Below are 18,298 nucleotides of genomic sequence, written 5' to 3' on the forward strand. Positions count from 1 at the left end.
TGAATACAGACCAGAAGTCAGAACCAGTTGTGTTTTCATCCTGGCTCTGGCAATATCTCTCTATGGGTGTGACCCAGTTCCCACAGAAGTCAACGGAAAGATTCTCAATGAAGTAGCCTTGGGTGAAAGTTACTTAACCTTTTTGGGTCTAATAGTGGTTACTATTTATCACCATCACTCCCAAAACCTCATTGGTCATTGGGAAACCATCACTGATGAGCAGTCAACCAATTGTCCCCCTAATGATTGTGAGTCAGTGCTTGAGTCTCCACAAAGTCCATTCCTATCTACTCTTTTATGTTGTCAATCCATCTCTTCTCCTGTCTACCTCTTCTTCTCTTCCCCTGTACTATCCCTTGGAGATGATCTTGGATAGGCCAGAGGATCTTGTTACATAGCTGAACCACTTCTGCTTGTGCTTCTTCACAGTTGTCAGAAGGTCTTCAAATGACCCAGCGCATTGGGTGTTGATGTTGCAGACCTCTTCATGAATGACATGGTCAAAGTAGGAGATGCCCAGGATTTTACAGAAGCATCTCATCTCTAGAACCTGCATTTTCCATTCAAGTTCTGCTGTAAGGGTCCATGTCTCGCACACGTACCGAAAAATGGAGATGACCAATGTGTGCAGCACTTTTAGTTTGGATTCCAGGGAGATGTTCTTATTCCTCCAAATTGGTTTTAGCATTGCCACTGCTGCTTCTGTTTGCACAGTTCTTGCCTGAATTTCTGCCTTGGATCCTTCATCAGTGATGATTGCCCCCAAATACTTGAACTGTTTCACTGTCTCCAGCAATTGTCCACTGACAGTGATACAGGGCCGGTTTTGTTCAATATCTTCATAAATGATCTGGAGGATGGTGTGGATTGCACTCTCAGCAAATTTGCGGATGATACTAAACTGGGAAGAGTGATAGATACGCTGGAGGGGAGGGATAGGATACAGAAGGACCTAGACAAATTGGAGGATTGGGCCAAAAGAAATCTGATGAGGTTCAATAAGGATAAGTGCAGGGTCCTGCACTTAGGACGGAAGAATCCAATGCACCGCTACAGACTAGGGACCGAATGGCTAGGCAGCAGTTCTGCGGAAAAGGACCTAGGGGTGACAGTGGAGGAGAAGCTGGATATGAGTCAGCAGTGTGCCCTTGTTGCCAAGAAGGCCAATGGCATTTTGGGATGTATAAGTAGGGGAATAGCGAGCAGATCGAGGGACGTGATCGTTCCCCTCTATTTGACATTGGTGAGGCCTCATCTGGAGTACTGTGTCCAGTTTTGGGCCCCACACTACAAGAAGGATGTGGATAAATTGGAGAGAGTCCAGCAAAGGGCAACAAAAATGATTAGGGGTCTAGAACACATGACTTATGAGGAGAGGCTGAGGGAGCTGGGATTGTTTAGCCTGCAGAAGAGAAGAATGAGGGGGGATTTGATAGCTGCTTTCAACTACCTGAAAGGGGGTTCCAAAGAGGATGGCTCTAGACTGTTCTCAATGGTAGCAGATGACAGAACGAGGAGTAATGGTGTCAAGTTGCAGTGGGGGAGGTTTAGATTGGATATTAGGAAAAACTTTTTCACTAAGAGGGTGGTGAAACACTGGAATGCGTTACCTAGGGAGGTGGTAGAATCTCCTTCCTTAGAGGTTTTTAAGGTCAGGCTTGACAAAGCCCTGGCTGGGATGATTTAACTGGGAATTGGTCCTGCTTCGAGCAGGGGGTTGGACTAGATGACCTTCAGGGGTCCCTTCCAACCCTGATATTCTATGATTCTATATCTGTGTTGATCCCATCATGTTTGTTTGTCATCAGCTTGGTTTTCTCTGCACTGATTTCCATGCCATATTTTGCGGAGGTTACATCCAATCGTTTCACAAGGTTGGCAAGTTCATCTTCGCTGCCTGCCAGCCATCAATGTCATCATCGAACTGAAGATTTGAGATTGTTTGCCCCCCAATGCTGACTCTACATATGTGATCTTCTAGGGCATCAGTCATTATGCGCTCCAGTAGATGTTGAACAGTGTGGGCGAAAGAAGGCACCTTGCCAGACTCCAACAGTGGTGCGAAACCACTCTCCTATTGTGCCATTGACAAGAACTGCACGGCTGGCCTTGGCATACAGTTGTTCAATGAAACATGCAGGAGGAGCAGTGGGGCTATTCTGTCCCCAGACCCACAGTGGCGTTATTATTTACAAGGACTTAATAATACTTACTATTAACGCCATACAAGGCTAACATCACTAACTTACCACCAGTGTTACTTTGAAGATTAGTGAGTTAATGTTTCTATAGGACATTGAAGATGAAAAATTACTTGGTATTAATCTTGTTTATTATCATTCTATGAAGGCCTTACATGGCAAAAGACATGAGTCAACTTCCAAGGTTGTCCGACAAAATGGGGATTGAACTGTGCGGGGGGTTGTTGGTTTTCTTTTAAATTGTGAGCCAAGCTTATGGGAGCTAGAGAATTCTAGCCTTAAGTCTTTTAATTTCTTCAGCTGCACAAACCATGCATACAGTATGCTGCAGGAACAGGAATGTAATTGTGTAAATGCTCTCTTTGGGCATGTAGTTCTCTGCAAATGAATCTTGACAGGGTTTTTCTTGGTTTTCCAACAGGAATGTCCTAGTGGGGTTGTTAATGAAGAGACGTTCAAACAGATCTATGCACAGTTTTTTCCACATGGAGGTGAGTAAAGTGCTTTGTGACTGTCAGACTTATTGAAGCATGTCTTAAAATTCATGTCTGCCAGCTAGCAGCAAAACTATTTCAGCTAATGCATACTGTAACTTTGAATCAATTTTTTAAGTTTTACTGAGTTTTTTTTTAAATATGAAAATACAAATGAATAAGAAAATAAATATAGACCCCCTAGAATACCTATTGCATGGAAATACAGGTAAGCCTGCACTAAAGATCATTACCAGGGTCAACCTCCTTTTTTAAGATGAACACTGGTACAGTGGTTAGGGCATTTGACTGGGAGTTAGGAAACCTAGGTTTCATCCCTGCTCTGCCTCCCAGCTCCTGCATCACCTTGAAGAAGTCATTTCCCTTTTCTGTGCCTCTTTCCTGTACCACACACAATCTCTCCACTCTGTATAGAATATCAACCCTTTGGGGCACAGACTTCTCTTACAATTGTCTTTACAGCACCTAGTACAGTGGAGTCTCTGTGACGGGTTTGGTCACAGAGACCCCCTTGGGACAGTCACCTGACATGCTGAAACTACCTCTGAGCCCATTTTCTCTGTCAGCTTGGGAACCCTGTCTTGTTGAGCCAGACCTGCAAGCCTGCTGCAACACAGACCCAGGATCTGAACCATGTCCCCAAAGCTGCAGGCTTTAAGTGAAAACCACTCAGCAGGTACTCCTGTCTCCAGGACCCAGACACCCAGCTCCCAATGGGATCCAAACCCCAAATAAATTTGTTTTACTCTGTATAAAGCTTATATAGGGTAAACTCATAAATTATTCACCCTCTATAACACTGATAGAGAGATATGCACAGCTGTTTGCTCCCAGGTATTAATCACTTACTCTGGTTCAATAATAAACAAAAGTGGTTTTATTAAGAATAAAAAGTAGGATTTAAGTGATTCCAAGTAATAACAAAGTAAGTTACCAAGCAAAATAAAACAAAACATGCAATTCAAAGCCTAATACATTAAGAAACTGATCTTAAATCTCACCCTCAGAAATGTTCCAATAAGCTTCTTTCACAGACTAGACTCCTTCTTAGTCTCGGTCCAATCCTTTCCCCGGTACAGTTCCTGTTAGTTCCAGCTCAGGTGGTAACTTGGGGATTTCTCATGACTGCTACCACCCTTGTTCTACTCCATCCCCTTTTATAGCAAGGCAGGCCTCCTTCTCTCTCTGGGTTCCCACCCTTCCTTCTAAATGGAAAAGTACCAGGTTTAAGATGGATTCCAGTATCAGGTGACATGGCCACATGTCACTGTAAGACCTCATTCTTCATCCACAGGCTGGCCCCCACGTCCACAAGAAGGCTTGCAGGTAAATAAACCATCTACAGTCAGTTGTCCTAGTCAATCGGAGCTATCAAGATTCTAAGCCACCATTAATGGCCCACACTTTGCATAATTACAGTAGGACCTCAGAGTAATACTTTAAATTTCTAGTTTCAGATAGAACAGTGATACACGCATACAAATAGGATGAACACACTCAGTAGATTATAAGCTTTCTAATGATACCTTACAAGAGACCTTTTGCATAAAGCATATTCCAGTTACATTATATTCACACTCAAAAGCTTATTTCCATAAACATATGGAGTGCAACATCACAGTCTCAATCTTGATTTGAGCCTAGGTGTTACTGTAATGAAAACCGTGATGGGGTATACAAACCCCATACTGTGACTGAACGGTGTAAAAGGCAATACTGGACCCAGGTAGCCCCACTCACCAGACCTGCCAAGCATGCACTGACTGGAGGAGCAGGTTAACAGGGACCTCAGAAGCCCAGGCAAAGGGTGTTGGACAGGCTACAGGAGAGAAGAATCCTTCTCCAGGAAGCCAGACAGAAGAATGAACCTGAGAGGGGACCACAAAGTGGGTAAGACCTTTGGGCAGAGCCTTCTCTACCCACCCACCCCTATGAGAACCTGTAGAGTGCTTCTCCTTTGGACTATTGTTCGGAGGGGATTGCCTGTTTGGACAACAGGGGCCAGGCCCCAAACTGAAGGGATCTATAAGTAGGAAGTAGCTCAGGGAAGCAACTTAGACTCACTGCAGGGAGGACCCTGCCAGTGTTGCATCCCACTATGCTATCCAGCTCTCCGAGCTCCCTATCACACAAATGATACCAGAGACAAGTTTAAAGCCCTCCCAACATTTCTAGTGCCGCACAGTTTGACATGGACAGATCAACCTAATTATATAATCAATTTTCACTAGTTCCTTGCGTCACCAAATATTTAAGATGGATTAGACTGAATATAATAGCATAATCCAGGAGTACATATTGCCTCTTAAACTCACAAATAGAATAAGGCTTCCATGGCCTTTTCAGCAATAACAGGAATCCAACCATTCTAACTCATAGGTTTTGATACAAGAATTATTTCATATTTGAAAATCAGATGTTATAACTCTAAATATTTTTAACAAGAGATGTCCATATGAGGAGAGATTAATAAAACTGGGACTTTTCAGCTTGGAAAAGAGACTAAGGGGGGATACAATAGAGGTCTATAAAATCATGACTCATGTGGAGAAAGTAAATAAGGAAGTGTTATTTACTTCTTCTCATAACACAAGAACTAGAGGTCACCAAATGAAATTAATAGGCAGCAGGTTTAAAACAAACAAAAGGAAGTATTTCTTCATGCAATGCACAGTCAACCTGTGGAACTTCTTGCCAGGGGATGTTGTGAAGGCCAAGAATATAACAGGGTACAAAAACAGAACTAGATAAATTTTTATGGAGGATAGGTCTATCAATGGCTATTAGCTAGGATGGGCAGGGATGGTGTCCCTAGTCTCTGTTTGCCAGAAGTTGGAATGGGCCACTTGATGATTACCTGTTCTGTTCATTCCCTCTGGGGCATGGCATTGGCCACTGTCAGAAGAAAGGATACTGGGCTAGATGGACCTTGGTCTGACCCAGTACACCTGTTCTTATGATGGCCATTTAAAATATTTTAAGCTACCTTCCCTTTAACTAAACACATGCTGCCCTGCATGGGTGCCACGTGGGGGAGGGGCAGAGGCCTCCCCCACCCCACTCCCCCAGCTGGTAGGGCTGCTGCACTTGCAGCCTGGGAGGCTGTGCAACATGGAGCCACAGATCCCTTCCCCCTAGAGAACAGCAGTGGCAGAGGAGCTCAGGTCACTACTGCTGCCAGCTGGTGGGAGCACAGGTGCCACTCTAGGGTCCCTGCATGCTGCCCAAGGGGGAGGGTGAATGCTGAGGACTTGGAACTGCTCCTGTGGGTGCTGTGTGGGAGAGAGGTTCTGAGGATCTGGCTTTGGGGATGCTGGTTCCAGGGAGGGGGATGGTGGCCCAGAGAATGGTGTTGCCACTGCCAGACTTTTTTCACTGCATGGGACCACCCAGGACCCCAACTCCATCACTTTCTTCTAGCAACGGTGCAGGATCAGGCTGGCTCAGTCCCAGGTGTCAGCCCAGAGCAAAGGTCCCAGCCTGGCCACCAGGGAGCCCTAGCACAGGGTTGGGGGATGGTGAAGAAAAGCACCAACCTAACCCAACAATTCAACTTCATGGCTAAGGATCAGATCTGGTAAGGTCTGTCCCCCACTCCTTTGACCCACCCAACTCCAGTCCCAAATCCTCACCCCCTCCCAACCAGGGAATCTACCCCAATCTCCCATCTCTGCCACTGACAGTGTTCGGGAGAATTTTCAGAAATGTTCAGTAAATTTCTGATTTCACCTTCCCTTCTTGAGACCCCAACTGGTACTGCTGCTGTCCTGTAGTATTTGTCTGAAGCTCTTCATCAGGGAATGCTGTTAGAATGCTAGTAGAAGTAGATTTCCTTCTCCTAGTAGCATGTGTATGTTAGTGTGCATGTGTGTGTTTGTGAATATCAGTAACATAGCAGAAACAAATCTCACAACATTGTATATGTCTATATGTGGATTACGTATGCACCTGTGTTAATATATATGCATTAATGTCTATGTGTGTGTGTTTTTCAGGATTACAGAGTGCTTGAGTTTAATAGATATATTTCAATGAACTGTTCTAGTAGTTGAAAAGCTCATCTATGTGCCCAGCTCCTTTACAGACTTGCAGTATCAGTGTCTTGGAGAAGGCATATTGAAATCTATTCCATCACTTGCTCTTTCTATTGAGGTTGATGCAAGCTCTCTATTATGATTTTAATTGATGACCCATTCCCTGGATACATGGTTCTCTGCTAGAGTTAGGCCTGGGAAGACTCCTTTTACACGCATTAGTAACACAGCATTAGGGTTAAAAGTGTGTTTTGACATTGCCCATATTTTTTTCTCTCACAAGTTTTTTCAGAGTGTGTGTGTCATTTTACAATCCCATACAGTGTGATGTTTCAGATTTCTCTTATTTTTTACAACTCTTTACATATGAAATTGTACATCCTGGGTATAGTAAAACTTCTATGAATTACAAACATTTTGCATTTGTGTGATTTTATCATCACAGCCTATTCTCTCTGTTACTAAACACTAAAAGCTTCTGTTCTTCACAAGACTTCACGTATACGGTTTGCCATCTATCAAACAGTACTAGTGGTCTAGTATTTTTCGATGTATGTTATATGCCATTGAAACAAAACCTTTTAGTTTAACATTGTGTAATAAGGTCTTTTCATAAGGGTGCATTACTGATAATTCTTTTATTCTTATGGAAGTATTTAATTATACAACTTTTAGCTTAAAGATGCAGCAGCCAGTTTTGTATTGCACTCTTACTTGTTTTACTATGTGAATGGTAGTAATTGAGTGTTGCTTTAGAAATTGTAACACCTTTTTCATTCCAAATGGTTCCACCTCCTAAAGGTGGCCTGTAGGAATTCTGGAAGGAAATATAAATCACCTCTCAAAGTAGAGCACAAGCAAATGAAGGTCATCATGTCGTACATGTTTCATTTTTCTTCATATTGTTGTGGTTTCTGCTATTAAAAGCTGCCCTTCATCTGGCCTTAGAATCTGTTCTTGCTTTAGATGTAAGGACTTCTAAAACCATCTTTAACAATGTTTAAGGTTCAGTGCAGGCTCTGTGGAAGTCCTCTGGAACTTCTCGAGGTCTCAATAAAATCTGTTCCGCTTTTCAGCCATTATCTTATTGCTTTAAATGAAACTAGAGTGACTGGTGTCAAAATACTCAGTAAACAGGACAAATCCAGAGTTCAGATGTCCCTAGTATTTTTCCTTTCTAGCCAACCACCTGTTCTGTTGTATGGCACAATGGGCCTCCATTAGAGATAGGATTTGCTGATTTAGTGAACAACTGGATTAGACAGTGAAAGGCTTTTAAAAAGTACCTGTGGGTCAGTTGGTTATATGGACTGCCCAGCAATCTGTGAGCTAGTGGAATATTCTTGTTTTCATAATTCCTTTCGAGTCACATCCCAGTGAAGGCTAGCACCAAAATTTGGTACCAGTATACAGCCTTTTAGAGTATTGCAACTCTAGAATACCTCCAGTGCATTTTATATATAGAAAAAGATGGATGTGAAGCCAACATATGGGCTGAATTCTTTGTTGCCATACTTGAATTGCCCCATGGGCTTAGGTTTCCTTTCCCTCCAGACAGTGATTCTTCTTTTCTTATTTTCCCAGCCTTCAAATCTAGATCATTGCCATGTTGATAAATTCTTGTTTATTTCAAGGGTCTTTTCCAAGTACTGTTAATGAGCCCTGAGTTGTAATTCTTCACTTCTTTATACCAGTTTACAGAAACAATTTCCAAAGAAACCACATTGGTTACTGAAGGAAAATGAGGCCATGAATGTTGCTATTGTCAATAGTGAAAGTGTGTGCATAATAAGTTTCAAGATAATCAATGTCTTTGTATTTTTCAGATGCTAGTATGTATGCCCATTATCTTTTCAATGCGTTTGACACTGCACAGACTGGATCAGTGAAGTTTGAGGTAACTAACTTACATCATATTTTGGTCATCTTTCTCAGACCATCTTCCACATCCTCTCTTCACTATGAACTATTAGTATTTTCTGGATAAATTGTTGGAATCTTTAGACAAAAATCAAGCAGATCTTTTCTGTAGGTGGCGTTGCGTTTTCTCTTTCTCATGTTTAATGTTATCAGCACCACAGGAAAAGTTAGTTGTCGAAGGTGGAGAAGAGAGAGCAGTAGAGAGATTTGACAGCAGAATCAGTGGGAGAGGGACAAGAGTGGGGGAGGAAGATGCAGAGTGGTAGATGTCAGTGATATGGATGGAACAGAAGGGCCTGTGATACTTATGACTTCAATAGTGGTTGAGGCTACTGCTGAACATGCAGATGTAGGTTAGAATTAGATTTATTGTCTTCTGGATTCCTTTTTTAAAAATAAGCTTATTTGTATAACTAACTAATTGAGCAGCCATCTTCAGGCCTTAAGCAAAAGTTGATTTGGTGCTCCAGCTACAAAATTCTATTATTAAAATTCACCCTTCTATGTATACAAGCATTTGTGGTACATGGGCATGAAGTGATAGATCTAAGCAGGAAGGACTTACGAGTTTGGAGCACGGTTCATTGTGTGTCCCAGCGTAAAGCTGTACTCTTCTACCATATGACCAAGAATATTAGTATGTTCTAGAAGGGGCAGAAATATGTTGTTCCATTTATTATGTGTGTGGTGGAAAAGGTACCACATGAGTAGAGTGGTTCTCTGTGACAACACCTGTGTGGATGTGAGGTGGACTATATAATGTTAGCTATCAAGTTAATCATATGGCAAAAATTATACTAATATCTGAGTTATCCTCTGAGCATGTCCATTACGAATTAGATGTTTTTAGAAACCTAAATAAACTCAGACCAAACTAAATGCTTAGATAGTTAATGATACACCTTCTCTATCTTTAATGCTTATTAGTTTGTCCCCATTATTGAGCTTTTCCGAAAGCTCAGCAAATCCTAATTCCTCCCTGAGCCCAAGGAGTGAAGTTTCTTACGGGCTGCTGCTGTAATGCCAAGCCCTTTGTGGGGTCGTGGCCAGTGGGCATTGAACCTGGGATCTCTAGAACTTAAAGCATAAGCCTGTGCTGCCTGAGCTAAAAAGAACTTTTTCTGTTAGTCAAGGCTGTAGCAATCTGATCAACCTCTTTATGTGGCCCAGCGGCTACTGGAGGGTGGGAGGGAGGGAGAAGAGAGCCCTTATACATTTAGTGGAAAGAGTTTTATGGTGACAATATTCTCCGAACAGGAAGTAAAGATGTTTTAAGAAGTTACTTTTTTTTAAAAGGCTTAAAATAAATTATTTCTTCTTCATTGAACCAGGGTTTTGTGATGGCACTATCAACTTTGTTGAGAGGAACAGTTCATGAAAAGCTAAGATGGACATTTAATCTTTATGACATAAATAAAGATGGATATATAAACAAGGAGGTAAGGCATTTTATGGCATTGACATCTGTTTAATTTCTAAAAGGACTGACTGGCTCATGTTGCACCGCGTAATTCATGTTTCATGCAGCTAATTAAGTGCCAGTCAGCACTGGGTTTGAGCATTTCCTTTTATTAGTATTCAAGAAAAAGTGCATGGTTACTTTCTATTGCATAATTGTAGAGCCTATATTTTTTCTATGTTGTGATGTGTTTTAAAAAAAATTATTTAGCCAGGAGCAAATTCTGCATTCATAAAGGTATCTATTGATTCACAAAGGTAAATCTTGGGATTGGTATCAAATTACTGGTATGAGAGTGACTATGAGCTGTAGCTCATGAAAGCTCATGCTCAAATAAATTGGTTAGTCTCTAAGGTGCCACAAGTACTCCTTTTCTTTATGCTAATGCCTGTACGTCCCTGAGCATGCCTAGTGTTAGCTAGAGATTTTCTGAAGCCTTGATATACTTAGAAAAAGCTGAGTGTTTGCCTGTTCTGTAAAAAGCACAGTGCCTTCTCTCCCCACAAGCTTGACCCCCGAATGATTTACTAGATCTACAACAAAATATTCTCTGGAGAATGTGCATTGAACAGTGCTGCTGAATTCTTCCACCTGATGCATGTACGCTGTTTATAACTGCAGTCATATACATGCAGAATGGAAGAAGGGTGGTTTAATGGCTAAAGCATACAAGTGGGAGTCAATAGACCTAGGTTTTATTATTGGCTCTGCTTCAAGCTTCCTGGATAACTTTAGGCAATTCAGGGTAGATAAGGGCCTTAATAGATTTTTTTACACCTAGAAAATATAGACAGAAATAATGTCACTTAGATATTTATTGATCTGAATATGTGGGCACAATCAAATGATTAGTCATCCAGCTCACATTAATTTACACAACTACTTGCAGGTACAAAACCAGAGAGCAGGTTAGTAACATCTGTCTCTTAATTTTTCTCTTCTTCAATTTCCTTATTTGAATATTGAGGCTGATACTGTTGTGGCAGCTGCCACCAGATGGTGCTGTTACATGAAGTCTTTCACATTTTTCTTTGTGCAAGTAAGCTTTTAATCTTGGTCTTGAGGGTTCTTTCTCCTGGTAAGTATCTTTGGGGGAGCTGTGGGAAGCAGCAGGATGTTTTACTCTTGTCTTAATCTCCTTAACTAGTCAACTTCTGGAAATCAGGCATTTAGGTTTTGCTGATATCCCTGAAAGAGGTATTTGCCTACATGCTGTTTGTGAGCATACCTGTTCCAGGACTGGTGTCTATAGTGTATAAATAAAATAAAAATATATCCAGACTCCACGTTACTGATTCATCCTCCAATAGAAAGGTGATATACAGGGCCTTGACACCTGCTGTCACTCTCAGAGGGGTGACAATGTTTACTTCTCCAATGTTTGGGGGGGCTTAATCAAATCAACCAGATTATGCCACATTATTGCACCAAATTTATTTCAATAGGACAGCCCACAGAATATAGTACTACTTAATGTAAAGATGGCAAATTCTAGCTCTTAATATCTAACGAAAGACTTTTACATCCTTGGATTTCAAATATTTGGCACTAGGGAACTGCAAAGGGGAAAGACAGACTTGGCTCATAAACTGTATCAGAGGAAGGAGGTTAATGATGTCTATAGTGTATAAATAAAATAAGTTACACTAAAAATATACCCAGACTCCACGTTACTGATTCCTCCTCCAATAGAAAGGTGATATACAGGGCCTTGACATCTGCTGTCACTCTCAGCTAGAAACTGAACTAGTTATTTACATCTGTTCACACCAGAGTGAGGGCCCTTGTCAAATTATTCTTTGTTTTCCCTATCACCGAAAGAAGACAGTCTAAATTATTTTGAAGCATCTCTGTCGATGAAAGTTAAGCAAGCAAATAATGTAATGGCTTTACTGCAGCATGGTTGGATTTATAGATACGAAGACCAAAACAAATGGGATGGGATGCATCTGCACGCTGTTTGAACAATCTCATTTTCAGAGTAGGATGATCAAACACATGACGAGCCCAAAACTAGCTGGAAGTGGTTGCATCTACTTTGAAATAAAAGTCCTCCTTCCAGCCCTTTGCTTCTTTCTGCGTATTAGTTTGGTTTGGAAGTATTTGTAGTCAAGTAGCAACCCAACCCCTCCTCATTTTTTGATTATTTTTGCCTTTGCACATCCAGGTTATAGATAAAGAAGATTATCCCAAGCTTAATTTTGATCATTTTCTTCAAAGTAACCTGAACTTTCCCTTTAATCAAGTCTTTATTAGAGAAGATTTGTCACATTTGATAGTGGTTCAGCAACAAAGAAAAATCCTTTCCCCAGCTCAAAAGAGCTTCATCCAAATATTTTATTCTCAAACTTTGGGAATGTGGGTTGTAACAGAAAGATACAAGTATTCAAAGAGAAAAGAAAAAACAAGGGCCTAGCTCAGATTCCACCACTGGCCAGTTCTTCAGCTGCCAGTCGCAGCAAATTACCTCATCTAAAGCTGTCCCCTCTCTGACTGCCAAGGTGCTGTTTATGTAGAGTGCTCTGATCTAACTTCTGGTTGTGCCTTCAGCCACTTGGCCGCCTCATTAACCCCAGCTTCAACCTGCAGGACAGATGAGCAATTAGTTAACTGATTTGGTACCAGTCCTAAGATAAGGCCTGTGCACCTGCCTAATGTCCTCCTGATGGCATGTTAAACTTCCCTTCCTTATGCATGGCTCTGGCAGCTACATGCAAGTTAATGATCATGCAACTGAAAAACTGTGGTTTAACACAGGTATCCTGCCAAAATTGCCGCTCTCAGACACAGATCTGCTGTCCAAGAGTGTATAAGATTACTGAACGTGTATTCCCTGCTCCTTTTGCCTACTGGAAGCCCTACTTTGAAATATGTTCATCTTAATGTGTCCAAATGCTGTATAAAGGCATATATGCAAATAAGACCAAATCTCAGCATCCAAAAGATTTCAGGAAGGCCCATAGTCGACACTAGGTTCTGAAAGACTGCCAGTAGCTAATTTCCTACTCTTTGTAGTGTGCTCACTGACCGTCTCTGCCCACCCTCCTTTTAGTGTGCTGTTGTCCAGTGTTTTGGCTGGTCTGTGATCAGTTTTGAGCTCTTTCCAAGAGGAATTATGTCTTGATCTATATTATCTAAAGCACTGTGTTCATCTGTGGTGTTACAAAAATGCTTAGCAATAATAAGTGCATTGAGACAACTGAGAAAGGTGGAGTAAGATTGTAAGATGTTTGGGACAGGACTGACTGCTGCTTTGTGTCAGTACAGTTCCTAGCACAATGGAGCACCATTCTTGGTTGGTCCTTAGTCACCACCATAATAGACGTGGTCAAAAGACCACAAGGTCTATTGTGGGGCCAGTTCTGATCCGTCTCTGTGGATAGTGCTGGAGGTGATTCTTCCCAATCACTGGATGAAGATTCACTGCCTTTGGGGGACTGATTCGCCCAGGGAAGTTGTACAAAAATATCACTGTGTCATAGTAATTGGGCTGAGGACTGAGCACATTGTTTGAGACTAAACACTAGCTGTAACCGTTGCACTGAGTGAGGAGACTCACAAACTGAACAGTCAGCCTTCTTCATAGGCCTGAGATGGCATTTGCTGCAGTGCTCCCAAGCAAGATCTAAAGATGTGAAACTGGGGGAATTATAGTGGCCTCACAGGAGCCTTTGCAGAATGATTGACAAGTGATAGCAGAGCAAGAGAGATCCATTTGTAGACTAGCATATGTATGATGATGTCCGTGTGTATACCAACAGAGGTTTGTGCTATCTGGAACTATAATAGAAATGCTAAGGGTAAGACCTAGGCCTAGGCCTTCCTTAATATTAGGAAGAGAGCAAAGAACTGGGCCTTATTCAGTAAAAGAAAATAATGTATGGCTTGTTTGTATTAATTTCCCTGTTGTATGTTTGCATGTCACTACTCCAGGAAATGATGGATATAGTAAAGGCAATTTATGATATGATGGGCAAGTACACGTATCCTGTTCTCAAGGAAGATGCTCCGAGACTGCATGTAGAAGTTTTCTTCCAGGTACTTAGTTGATTTCTAATGCGTTTCTCTTGCCACGTAGCTACCAGCAAAACCTGAGCAATGACACTCAATCATTCTGAATTTCAGTGGTAGCCTCTGTCTAAGTTTGGAAGGTACTGTAGTTTTATGCAAGTTATAAAATGACATGCTACATATGCAAAAATATATCCATGTTATGAGAACTAAAAATGTTTCTTTGTTTTGTTTTGCAGAAAATGGATAAAAACAAAGATGGTGTTGTAACTTTAGATGAGTTTATTGAATCATGTCAGGAGGTAAGGACAATCATATTGCTGCCATGAAAGCAGAGAAGATGGTCTCATGCCACAAAGTTCATATCTGTTCTGCATTTCAATCCACTCCAAGTCTCTGGGTGCTCAGGATCCCAGGTTTCATTCTATTAGATGTTCAAGCCAGCTGAAAAATTCCGCTCTGGGTTCTGATCTGTGAATCTTCCTGAAGATCAGAGTGCTTGGAACCTACATGGTTTTGGTGCAAACTGGTCACTGAATACAGTCTGTTCATTTCCAGTGCTGATGGCCAGTGCTTTTATTTTCCCATGTGAATTCCTGATTTCTTGTTACTGTACACAACTCTTAGGGAACCTCACATAGCCTTTAACTTATGTAGAGAGACATTTTCAGCCTCTCAAAAACAGAAAAATACACAAGTGGGTTTTTTTTCTGGATAACATTAACAGGGACTACCACAATGTCTGTGCTGTCCAAAAGCATAAAATCTGCCTAGGAACCTTTCAGTTACAACACTGACTCAGAAAACTCATTGATGTTCAAGGTCAAATGTTAAAAACAAGTGCTGTAATCAAACTGATGATGTTTCCAAAATGAACATCTTTGGCAAATTCCATAAATTAAACTGGCTGTGGTAATTATTTACTGTTATTTTTAGTGCCTACACAAAGACCAGCATGTGCATTAACATGCAATTAGCCCAACATCTGTTTTCTTGGACTCCAGTTAACTGTGTGACTGTTTGGTCAGGGATGTTTCCAGTATTTAATCCGTGCAATAAAAGCCTGTGCCTTGTATAGAGTTTAAAACAGCACTAATTATCATTTACCAAGCATCAAGCTTTCCCTAGAAACTAATCCTTGTTCTCTCATCAAAACGTTTCAATTCTTCAGGTATTTTTTGTGGGGGCGGGGTAGAGAGGGAAGAGGGAGTTTTCAGGCAAAGCAATTGGGCAGATTCGGAGAATGTTTCGGTCACCCAAATCTGCATTTTTTTGGTGAAAAAAATTTGAGATGAAAAATTTCATCCAGCTCTACTCAGGAGTGTGCAACTCATCCCTAATTATTAGATGACTAATCCAATGTCTTTTCATTTTGGTTGCTTTATTTTTGATGTCTTCTGTTTCCTTGCTTGGGTTTTGGCCCCCTCCTTTATTTCTTTTTATCTGTTGGTTTAGTCCCCATTTTTGGTACCAGTGGAGTATTAATCTTTTTACTGGTGATTGACTTGTCTTATGGTTACTAGGTTTGCCTTGGGCTAGATGTGTATGATCATTGGTACGAGAAATTTAAGCTGCTTCACTTTCCTTTGAGATTTTTTTTAAATACTCTGCACTGTGGTTTCTGTTCAGTGCTTGAATACCTTGCTGTTGGAATGCATGTTGTAGATTGATACAATACAAGGATGGTTTCCTCTCAAATAGGAGACTCCAAAATTTAGATTTATCTTTTTTTAATTTAAAAAATAACCCTGTAATGGGAACTGCAGATGCCAGGTGTCTTTGAGGATTTGCTTTGTCATCAGTTAAATCTGTAGTCATTAATCTTTTGTGGATATGGCGTCCCATGCCATGTACTGCACTTCACCACACCATCCCCTACTAAATTGAGTCACATCAGTAGCTGGAGTCTACTCCTATGCTCATTTGGGGCTGGTGCAGAGGTATGCTGCTCCTCCTATTAAAAGTGTGTGTGGTGGGGAGGGAGTGGGATTATGCTGGCCTCTAATCTGCTACCTGTGGAAGACTGATCTTGTGAGAGCTCTCTGTTTCATCGAGTCAGTGTTCGGGATTTTTGGAGGCCTCCACAGGACTGATCTGCTGCTGATGGGAAATGGATCCAGCAGAGAGAATCCTATTTCTTTGCAAAAATGGGGGTGAAGAAAAACTGGATTGTATTGGACCTCAAACAGTTCCTCTGGTGACTGTGGGGGGAAATCTAAATTATCCTATGAGTATGGGATGACAATAAGAGATTCTCTGAAGCAGGAAGTCTGTGGTAAAAATCAAAGGGTCCACTGGATTGTAAAGAGTTAAAGGGAGCAATTAGGGACATTGTGAGAAAAAACATTAGTGAGAAGCTAAATGATATCTCTGCATCAGTTTTCACCACCAGCACTGGATCGACCTGATCTTTCCTGGTAACAAAGATGAGGTACACTCAGAGATAGAGGTGACAGTTGAATTTGTGCTGGAGAAAATTATTAATTGATTTAAAATGTAGTAAGCTGCCAGGCCCAGAAGGTATACACCAAGAGTTCTGAAGGAGTTGAAGTATGAAGCACCTGAGCTGCTAACAAAACAATATAACCACTCATTAATAATAAAAAGAAAAGGAGTACTTGTGGCACCTTAGAGACTAACCAATTTATTTGAGCATAAGCTTTCATGAGCTACAGCTCACTTCATCGGATGCATCGGATGCTGTAGCTCATGAAAGCTTATGCTCAAATAAATTGGTTAGTCGCTAAGGTGCCACAAGTACTCCTTTTCTTTTTGCGTATACAGACTAACACGGCTGCTACTCTGAAACCTGTCATTAATAATAGCCACTTTTTCTGAGTATTTGAAGGTAGCAAATGTTTCTGCATATTTAAAAAAAGGTTCATGGGATGATCTGGGGAGTTATAGACTTGTAAATTTTACATCTGTACTGGGCATACTCGTTGAATCAAACATTAAAAATAGAGTAACAACACATTGGATACAGTCCAACCAGCGTGGATTCAGCACAGGAAAATCATGTTTCACTAATTTCTTAGAATTCTTTGACTATGTCAGTAACATGGGTGCAGAAAGGACAACCAGATAACATAATTTATTTAGACTTCCAAAAGCCTTTGAAAAGGTGTTAGAGGTGAAATATTTTCTTGGATTAAAAATTGGGTAGGAGTCAAAAAGCAAAGAGTAGGATTAAATGGTCAATTTTTATCATGACAAAATGGTTAACAGCTGGGTACCTTCAAGATTCGTACTAGGTCCCATGTAGCTGAGTACTGAGGTAGCAAAATTTGCAGATGATACAAATTTATTTGGGTTAATCAGGACCGGAGAAGACTATGAAGAATTTTAGAGACCTAAACAGTCTAGATCAATAGACAGCATGATGGCGGATGAAATTTAATGCTGACAGATGCAAAATAAGGCACACTGGAGGGGGAAAAACTAAACTACTCTTGTAGTTAATTTAGATATCTATAAGGTGTAACAACTCAGGAAAGGGACCTGGGTGTCAGTGAAGAAAACTCAATTAAATCCTGTGTTCAGTGTCAACTGTGGTCAAAATCCCTAAAATGATGTTAGGATGCATAAGGAATGGGATAGAGAATAATACCAAAACTGAAGCCTTTTATATAAATCAATGTGCAGCCTCCCCTGGAATCCTGTGCGCTGTATGGGTCACCTCATCTCAGAAAGGACATTTCAGCATTGCAGAAGGTTCAGAAAAGAGCAGCAAGAATGGTCATAAGACCTCTGCAAAAACTCTCCATGCAGAGAGATTGAAAGGATTGGGGTTGCTTACCTTAAAAAGGGGACAAATAAGAGAGGGCACAATAAAGGTGTATAAAATAATGAGTGGTCTAGAGAAGATAGGTTGGGAGCTTCTGTCCCTGACTCATAAGACATGAGCAAGGGACATTAAAATAAATTAAAAGGTGGAAATTCAAAACCAATAAAAGGAAATGCATTTTCACACAACTTGTAATTAAATTGTGGAACTCAATGCCACAGGAAGTCATTGACACCAGGAATTTAATAAGATTCAAAAGGGGATTAGATATTTATATGGATATCAAGAATATTCAGAGTTGTTATAATCAGTGATAATAGAAATTTCGGCAGGGCTATCAAGCTTTTTACTTCAAACTTTAAACCCATCTCTAACTATTAGAGGTCTGGATG

At 40.9% G+C, this 18,298-nt stretch overlaps 1 protein-coding gene across 10 annotated transcripts in view; it reads left to right on the forward strand.

Moving 5' to 3' along the window:
• Window positions 1–18,298, forward strand: part of KCNIP1 (potassium voltage-gated channel interacting protein 1) — a 547,511-nt gene that overhangs the window by 518,404 nt on the left and 10,809 nt on the right. For all 10 annotated transcript variants that reach the window (XR_012160271.1, XM_073355980.1, XM_073355981.1 and 7 more), the window contains 5 exons: window positions 2,623–2,692; window positions 8,556–8,626; window positions 9,981–10,088; window positions 14,042–14,146; window positions 14,359–14,421. Coding sequence is in view for 9 of the 10 variants with exons in the window: in XM_073355980.1 (XP_073212081.1) it covers window positions 2,623–2,692; window positions 8,556–8,626; window positions 9,981–10,088; window positions 14,042–14,146; window positions 14,359–14,421 (417 nt within the window). In the remaining variant the exon portion in view is untranslated. The remainder of the gene's footprint in view (window positions 1–2,622; window positions 2,693–8,555; window positions 8,627–9,980; window positions 10,089–14,041; window positions 14,147–14,358; window positions 14,422–18,298) is intronic.

This window comes from Lepidochelys kempii, chromosome 8, assembly GCF_965140265.1.
Source record: "Lepidochelys kempii isolate rLepKem1 chromosome 8, rLepKem1.hap2, whole genome shotgun sequence".
Taxonomy (NCBI): Eukaryota; Metazoa; Chordata; order Testudines; family Cheloniidae; genus Lepidochelys; species Lepidochelys kempii.